This window comes from Orycteropus afer, unplaced genomic scaffold (assembly GCF_000298275.1).
Source record: "Orycteropus afer afer isolate SDZICR_OR568_19922 unplaced genomic scaffold, OryAfe1.0 scaffold00460, whole genome shotgun sequence".
NCBI classification, from domain to species: Eukaryota; Metazoa; Chordata; class Mammalia; order Tubulidentata; family Orycteropodidae; genus Orycteropus; species Orycteropus afer.
Genome location: NW_006922047.1, coordinates 2,255,021 through 2,263,670, shown reverse-complemented (window position 1 = coordinate 2,263,670; position 8,650 = coordinate 2,255,021). Strand labels below are relative to the sequence as shown.

Here is an 8,650-nt window from a genome sequence, read left to right as displayed (position 1 = left end):
GATGGCAGCTTCCTAGCTTTTAAGGTCCCAGTCGCTACTTGCCAAAGTAGTAGGTGGAACAATGTTTTGTATAGTATGTTATGCCAGTTGAGCTTGATGTCCCCTGTGATTTATTTTTAAAAAGATTCCCACTGGCTGCCTGGAGGAGAACTGGGAAAGAGGAGGGCAGAGCTGGAGACTAGCAGAGATGGGGGCTGGGCCAGGGTGGGATCAACAGGGGTGGAAAGAAGTGACCAGACTCAGAACCCAACCTGAAGGTTATCTGATGGCACTTGAGGAAGGATCAGATGTGGGGATGCCACAGAGGAATGAGGACAGACTTGGAGATTTTGGTTTGAGCAACTGGGTGGATAGCAGTACACTTTTCTTGGTGGCAGAACATTTGGGGAAAGAGAATCCAGACTCGATTTTGGCAGTTAGGTCTGAAATGCCCGAGACATGCTGTGAGGAGGGAGGAGGCAGGTGGGTTCTTGGGGCCAGGATAGGGACAGCGGAAGCCATCAGCCTAAGCAAGTGGACTGAGTTGTCTGTGGCCATTGAGTGCAGACAGACAGAGGAGGCGAGGGCTGCACTCAGGCAGAGGCTGGTGAGGAAAAGTGTCAGGGGCAGGGTTAGCAGGGGGTCCAAATTGGCCAGGGTCTTCATACTTCCCCAGCCCGGAGAGCTTGGTCCCCTAGGTACCTAGTGACACATGACACTAGGGCATCCACCCAGACATCCTGGGCCTCCTGGGGCAGGGACCCCTCATCACAGGCAGCTGCTACCCGCTGGTGACATTTCATTCCTTGTGCATCCTGGCTTCAAAGTCTCTGCAGGGGTGGGGGAGGAAGAGGAGGGGGTTGGAGGCCAGGCTGGTATGTGGGGAGGGCCTGAGCCAGAGCGTGGCTGGCGGCAGATCAGGAAGCCGGGTATTTGCCAACCGGAGTCCTCAGCTGAGGTACAAGGGGTCGGGGAGTGGCCACCCCTCCCCCACAGCCCCCAAGGGACCCAGAGGAGGTATGGGGACCCTCAAGTGCCTGGGGCTCAGGGTCTAAGGTTGGGCCTTCTGCCCACACCCCTGCTCACCCTCCCCTAGATGTCTGGCAAGGTGGCCATTGGCAGTGACATTGGGCAGGCCCGTCGGGCTGTGGAGCAGCTGCGGATGGAGGCAGGCATCGAGCGCGTGAAGGTGAGGGCTGGGGCAGGGCGGGAAGTAGGGGTGAGGTCAGGGCACATCTGGGCTGAGGGGGCAGGTGAACAGCCAAGTCTGGCTGACTGGGTTGGTCTGCAGGTGTCCAAGGCAGCCGCCGACCTGCTGCGGTTCTGCACGGAGCAGGCCAAGAGCGATCCCTTTCTTGTGGGCATTCCAGCTGCCACCAACCCCTTCAAAGAGAAGAAGCCCTGCACCATCTTATGACTCTCTAGCCCTGTGACCCCGGGCATCTCAATAAACATGAAATGAATGCTCCTCAGGAGATGGCTTGTCTGGGCTGAGACAGGGGTACAAGGGGGGGCTGTGGTCATGCAGGGGCCAGGCGCACGGCTCCCGCCCCCCATCTCCAGGGTCATCACCACAGCAGCACACACACACCCTGGACACTCTGAATAAGAGAATGCACACCTAACCCACCCTTACCCCACACCTATGGGATAGTGTGCTTGGCTTCACACTCATCCTGTGCAGACACACCCCAGGGTAGAGTTACAACCTGCACAGTCACACATCTCACACATATACACACGTTTCTCAGAGGTACACATATCACACACGTTTCACACTCTCCCACACAGCTCTCTCTCTCTCTCTCACAAACACACACACACATGCACACCCTGTGTCTCACACAGAGAGAGGTGGGAACATGGAAACAAGCACCCAATCCTCAAGTCTCTCTTCCTCACATACACACATACACACACACACACACACACACACAGGCCTGCAAATGCACACACAGGTTTACCAGAGCATCAGACACAGCCAAATCTGCCTACCCAGTGACACACAAACACACCTGGTCACTCGTGATACGCAAATGCACTCATGGCGGGCACAGGTGCACACAGACATAAGTCATGGGAACAAGCATTCATGCATCCATGGCTTTCAGGCCAATCCCACAAACATACACCCAGCCCTTACCCGCTGTGTCTCCAAGCAGACACTAACAGAGCCCCAGGGGCTATACCACGTTCACAGTAACACAACATCAGGTTTATTTTTTCTTCCCTCTCAACTTCTCAATAGAGAGGAAGGCGTCCAGATCATAACAAAAACAGGGCCCGAGAGTGGGGAGCAATGCCCTGGATGGACCAGAACCCCAGTGTCACTACCACTGGCATGGGTCCCAGCCCAGGGACCCCAGCCTGACCATGGCCGGGACTCCTTGGTGCCCAAGGCCTGCGGGGCTAGGGCAGAGGCAGCACCAACATGGGGGAAGGTCCCCTGAGAACAGAGGCCGCAACCAGCCTGCTGGCCAGCAGTATCCACATCCAGCTCTTCAGGCCTGTAGCCTCCAGACTTCCAGCGACAGACCCCCAGAGGCGGCCACCACCAGGTTGCCCTCAGCACAGATCTGGGTGGGGAGGGATATAAGGAGTCACGGGTGCTCTGGGCACCAGGGCAGGGGGTGGGAGGCGGGCCTTACCCCATTCAGTACGTTGTGATGGTTATGGATGCAGATGGTCCTCGGTGGGTCTGTGGGCACATGCACCTGATGGGGGCAACAGGCCAATGTTAAGAGGCACACTCTGGGGCAGGGGTGGGCTGTCCTCGAGGCAGGGGCTGGGCCCAGGTCTCACCCGGACGGTCTTGTCAGTGGACGTAGTATACAAGGCCCCCAGCGAGTGTTTGACTCCTGTGATCTGAGACCTGTGGCCCACGTCGAAGGACTGCATGGTGGGGAGGGATGAATGACATTCAGGCACAGCTCTCCCAAGGCCAGCCCTCCACCACCACCCAGGACCAAGGAATAGGAAGGAGGCCCAGAGGCCGAGGCCCTTGGCAGACCCGGACAAGCTGGAAGCAGCCATTGCGGTTGGCGAAGACGTGCAGCAGGCCATGGTTGTCACCGGCCCAGAGCTGGGGCTCCTGGTAGGACATGCAGAGCAGGTAGGAGTCGAGCTGCGGGAGGGACAGGGAAACAGCTCAAGCCGTGCCCTGCCGGTCTGCAGCCTGCTCCCTTGGGGCCCTCAGAGAGGGTTTCACCTGCAGCCGCTGCAGGACACTGTTGGCTCGGCGGTCGAACACCACAAGTGTGTGGTCCTCACTGCTCGAGATGATGTGCCGGTCATCGGCCAGCAGCGCCAGCACTGCACTTGCGTGCAGGCGCCGACTCTTCAGCAGGGCTGGGCCCACTGCAGTGGCCATGTGTGGGGAGAAGGGACAAGGGCATCAGAGCCCCTCAGAGGCCCCCAGGCCTCCCTCCTCCCTGGCAAAACCCTAGGCCTGCTCTGTTCCCCACGCCACAGGTGACCCTGTCTCTCCCCTCCCACTCCAGGCCAGCTGGATCTAGGCCTCCCCAGGACCCCCAGGCCTCTGCTCCCCCACCCTCCATCCCATCTTGTGGTTCAAATCCCACTGTTTCTCTAAGGGCTTAGCTGACTAAGGCAAGTCCCAGTGAAAAACACCTCCACCTGTGGGCCTACTGGGACACTCTTCCATCCCCTGCCTTCTACTCCGGCTCTGCCTGGATAACGTACAGATTCTCCAGTTAAACTCAGTAAGAATGAATACACAAGCAAAAGAGGAGATTTATATGCCAGGCAGTAAGCTAGACCTTTGATGTCTACTCATGTATCTAATCCACCTGTTAACCCTAGGAAGCCAATGGTGTTATCACTGTCTCCCCATTAACCCTATGGGGCTGATGTCACCACTGTCCCAGTTTTACAGAGGCAGGACCTTCTCTGGGCCTCCTCAATCACGTGTGTTGCACCCATCACAGCACTGGTCACCCTGAGTGGTTAGTATGGGGTGATGTGCCTGCCCCCCCAGCTAGGCTATGAGTCCCATGAACGTCTTCTCCCCTGCATGACTCTGGAGAGCCCAGCAAGCCCTGCTCTCCCATCTAGGACAAGGGCCCCCAGCCCACCTCTGGGGTCATAGATGGTCACCTTCTTGTCATAGGTGCCTGTCACCAGGATGTCAGGCCTATAGGAAAGGCACAGCACGGCCGCCTTGCCCCTGGGGACACACACGTCACAGGACTAGGACCGGGGCTGGGGCCAGCTGGAGCCCTGCCTCCCCCGTCCCCCCTACCCATGACCCCTCATACTTTATCTCACCAAACTGCTGCCCATCAGCCGCCATGTCCCAGAGCTTCACCGTGCTGTCCCAGGAGCCAGAGCACACACGGTGGTCCTGGGCGGCCAGTGACCACACCCAGCCCTGCAGGACCAGAGCACAGCGTCACATAGGGGTGCCCTACCTCAGGGGCTGCGTGCTAGCTCAGGGCTTTTTATAAGAGCCCAGACAGAGGAAGGCTGTGACCTTCCTTGTTTTTGCAGATGAGGCTCAGAGAGGTCAAGAGACTCATCCAAAGTCACACAGCTTTTCCCCCTTAACACCCAATATGCCAGACTACAGTACAACTCTAGTTCCATACAATCATCACTATTTCATAACTCACTGCCATCAAGCCGGTTCTGACTCATAGCAACCCCTCCTTGGGTTTCCGAGGCAGTACCTCTATGGAACTAGATTGCCCAGTCCTCCTCAGAAGGAAGACTGGGGGAGACAATTGGCCCGGGAACCCAGAGCAACTATGCCACAAGTTGAGTTTAGAGCTTAGGACTGTGGGTATGTCCGACTTCAGAGACATGCACACTTCCACCCGGTAACATTTGTACATCAAGTCCTGAGGAGACTGAACTCCAATGGTGACTTGAGGAAACAAGACGATGTGTTTAAAAGTGGCACCTCCACCCTCTGACGGGCAAATCACGTCCCCTCCCTCAGATTCCTCATAGGCAAAATGGCCCCGTACCTCAGCAGTGAACATCACAGAATGCAGGCTCCTGACTGACTCTTTGCCAAACCCCCTGAGGCAGGTGCTGTGATGTGTCCCACTTTACAAATAAGGAAACCGGGACACACAGAGCTGAGGCTCTCATTCAAAGGCACATAACCAGCAAGTTATCGGGTGGGGATTTTTTTTTTTTTTTAATTTTATTTTGATTTGGGTGAAGATTTACAGAGTAAATTCACTTTTCATACAGCAGTTCACATATACTTTGTCTCATGTCATTGACCAAGATTTACAATGCAACAGCTCCCCTCCCACTTCCTCCCCATAGTTACCTCTTCCCAGTGACCATCCCTCCATACTCTTCTGTGTCCTGAGCTGTCTCCCTGTGCATAAGCAGCCCTTCCTTCTCCCAAGATTGTTCTCTCCAGGACGTGTGTCTACCTGAGGTAAGTGTTTAACTCACATGCCTATGCTTTGTTTGGCTGGAAACCACAGGTGTGGGTTCAATTCCAGACCTGAAGGGCAGCTAGGGGCCATACTCTCAGTGGTTCCAACAGGCTCTATTGGACTCGGGTGGGAATTTGAACCCAGTAGTTTGGCTTCAAGCCCAAGCCCCTGGCCACCAGCCTGGACCACCTCAATGACTGGCAAATGTGTCCCCCGCAGCCACTTCTCACAGAATGACAGTCATACTCAAGGCTGTCTGATTTCTAAGGGTAGTATTACCAAAAACAAACAAACAAAAAAAAAACCAACGGTGGCTGTCAAGTTGATTCCAAGTCACCGCCGTCCCATATGTATCAGAGTATAACTGAGCTCCGCAGGCTGTTGCCTTTCAGAAGTAGACCGCCAGCCTTCAAGGAGCCTATGAGTGTATATGAACTGCCAGACTTTTGGTAGGTAGCTGAGCACTTAACAGGTTGTGCCACCCAAGGACTCCTTCTTGGGGTTTCCCTGACATCTAATCAGCACCACTGACTGTCAGTGCCCGAGTGAAGCTCTCCCCCCGCAATCATCCTCCTAACTGCCCACTGGACAGAAGCAGAAACTGAGGCACAGACACTTCACACAATTCACCCAAAGTCACACCAACAAGGGCAGAGCTAACACACAAATCTGAGGTCTGGAGCCAAAACCCATGCTCTCAGCCACAACACCCTGCCACAAGCCTCAGGTCTGCTTCCATGCCTGGTCCCTCACCTTGTGGGTGCTGTTGTGCTGGGTGCCCAGGGCCTTGACCAGAACCCGGCTGGGCTCCACCCCCAGCTGCCGCAGGTCCCACAGGTTGACATTGCGATCCCGGGAGCCTGACAGACAGAGCGCCCCTCCCTGGGAGGAGAGGGGGGGAGATGATGTTGAGGACCACCCTGACCCACCCCGCCCGGCCCCCAGCTGGCCCCCCCTCACCTGAAGCAGCAGCACTGAGTCAATGGAAGCAAAGTGCCCGTCAGCCAGGCAGAAGTACTCAGCCCGACGTCCATCCTCCGCCCAGCGTGCCAGGTGCTGCTCCAGCTCAATGCAGGCGGCAGGCCAGTTGAAGTCCTCCTCTGTGGGACACCAGGAGCAAGGTCCCCGGTGGACAGGGACTCTGCCACCCACATCAGCTGGCCAATCACACCCCTGGCTCCAGGGAGCCTGGCCTGCACTGCACTTAAACAGACCACTATCTGAATCCCTCCCAGTCCACCTTGAGACCCCCTGTGTACTCACTCCTTAGGTGGGCCTAAGACTATTCTTCACCCTCATTTCCAGAAATTTGGAGAGCGGGAGCTACAGGACCACTTTCACAGGCCTAGCCCCCAGCATGAGACTATGGAGGGGGCAGTCTTGGAACACCAAGGTCTGACCTCAGCACCTCAACCCTCAGGCTGGGCAGAGGAGCTGGGGCCTCTTGACTAATGCACCCTGCTTCAGTCTCTGAACTGGACCCAGGGAAGTGTTTCTCAAACTAGTATCTGTAACTCAGGGAGCCTTGTCAAGATGCAGAATCCACGTCCAGGGGTCAAGCACCTATTTGTCAAGCTGGTCAGGAAAGTCTAGCCCAGATGCTTGGGAGGTAACACCCGGAGAATCACTGATCTCTGCGGAATCAAAGCTTTCGAGTTAGGATAATCAACTACTCCATTTATTGCTCAGGATGGCTCAAGGGCCTGAGAATCCAAGCGGTCACTGTCTCAGGACCAACCATATGAATTCAAGGTTCCCTTATCCTCCAGGGACTTGTGATTTGGGGGCCAGGGGGAGTGACCACCGGCCCCTGTCTATGACCCCAAGCTAGAACCAGACCTTGAGGACCTGTCGTTGCTGATGTCAGGGATATCACCTAGACTGGGCTCCAGGCTGCAGGCTCCGGACTCTGAGCCCCTGCCTCACCCCTCCTAGGTCAAGGCTCCAGAGATCAGTGGTTTTGACATCACCAATTGCTGACCAGGCCTCTAGACCTAAGGATTATTGGGTTTATCATGAATGCCAAGCTAGATTCCCACAGTCCAGGACTTCAAGTCCTGTGTCAACTGCCAGCCAGGAGTCAGGGTTTTGGTATCAACAGGCCCAAAGCCAGACGACCTTTGGATTCTGAGGTTAGGGAACCACCCCACCTGGTAGGTTTCCACAGTCTCAGGACCCCAAGTGCCTGCGTCATGATGCACTCAGGCGTCAGGAGCTTCCGTTCCATCAGTAACTACCTCAGCCTCCAGCCAAAGCCAGAATAGCAACAAAGCCTGCTCTGGGAGCTGTGTGGCCCCAGCACGCCAGTGCCCCCTGACCCCACTACCCTGTCCCAAGCTTGAGCTGGGCTGGCATACCCTTCCCCCCGGGAACGCGTACCTTCCACAACCGGGTAGGGCGCGCGTACGCGGCGCTGCGCGCGTAGCCTCCAGGTGACATGGTCACGCACGAGGTCGCGCAGCGCGTGGCACACGCGAGGCAGGACCTGGAGTACGAGGCGCGCATCCAGGTAGGCGCAAATCTCCAGCAGCAACTCCGGGGGGAGGCTCAGCAGGCCAGGGACACCTACGGCCGAAACCTTGGACGGTGCCCGCGGCTCCAGAGCAATGGGGGTCGCGGCGGGTAAGGGCAGCGGCGGGGCGCGCAGGGGCCCCAGGCCGGGTTTCGGTGGACTGAGCACACGGGCCACGTAGGCCTCGGCTTGTGCGTCGGGATCGAGCTCCGGGTCCAGGTCGTACTCCCAGGCGCGAGGATCGTCGCACAGCCCTGGGGACAGCTCCATGGCGGCCCAGTGGGCGCGGCTAGCCCGCCCTTGTCGGCTACGAACCCAGCGTCTTGTCTCCTAGGCAGCGTGAGGGCTCTTCCGGCGCATCCTGATGACGTTTATGCGTTCACCGAAAGCGAGAGGTTCCCATGGAAACTGACTTGAGCCACAAGGTCCGCTTGCTGGAGGAGTTTCCTTCTCCACCTGCATCAGCCTGCTGTACATGCTAGAAAATGGAGATTCTGTATTCCTGTATTTTTTTAAACAAAAAGGTTCTGTGGAAAGCACCTCTTACAGATACTGAGCTTAGAAACGGGAAAGCCCTTTTCAAGATCGCCCTCTGGGACAGAGTAGTGATGTGAACTTTTGTTACCTCCTTTTCCAGAACCAGAAGCTACACTGCACACAGGCCTCCATGAAATACTCTGAATGACCTAAACTCATGACAGTACCATCTCTTATTTAATGAAAGCCTTTTTGGAGCCTAGCA

The 8,650-nt window shown here is 56.4% G+C and overlaps 2 protein-coding genes across 2 annotated transcripts; one reads left to right on the top strand and one right to left on the bottom strand.

Moving 5' to 3' along the window:
- Positions 1-1,075: 1,075 nt before the first annotated feature.
- Positions 1,076-1,396, top strand: GNG14 (G protein subunit gamma 14). Its single transcript, XM_042782760.1, is given in 3 exon segments — positions 1,076-1,236; positions 1,238-1,278; positions 1,281-1,396. Coding segments are annotated over 3 exon segments (318 nt in total).
- Positions 1,397-2,480: 1,084 nt separating this feature from the next.
- Positions 2,481-8,178, bottom strand: FBXW9 (F-box and WD repeat domain containing 9). The gene is made up of 10 exons (XM_007954412.1): positions 7,776-8,178; positions 6,357-6,496; positions 6,150-6,278; positions 4,257-4,369; positions 4,074-4,165; positions 3,188-3,336; positions 2,990-3,103; positions 2,782-2,871; positions 2,628-2,693; positions 2,481-2,555 (listed from the first exon to the last, which is right to left on the bottom strand). Exons 1-10 carry the CDS (start codon positions 8,176-8,178, stop codon positions 2,481-2,483), a joined length of 1,371 nt encoding a protein of 456 aa, XP_007952603.1.
- Between the last annotated feature and the right edge of the window lie 472 nt (positions 8,179-8,650).

What these genes read in the sequence shown, in the direction of transcription:
- FBXW9 (XM_007954412.1), bottom strand. Translation starts at nt 8,178, where the DNA reads ATGGAGCTGTCCCCAGGGCTGTGCGACGATCCTCGCGCCTGGGAGTAC. An exon ending in GCCCTACCCGGTTGTGGAAG is followed by an intron (nt 6,497 to 7,775) that starts GTACGCGTTCCC and finishes GGTGTCCCACAG; the next exon opens with AGGAGGACTTCAACTGGCCT. An exon ending in GTGTCCTGCAGCGGCTGCAG is followed by an intron (nt 3,104 to 3,187) that starts GTGAAACCCTCT and finishes TCCCTCCCGCAG; the next exon opens with CTCGACTCCTACCTGCTCTG.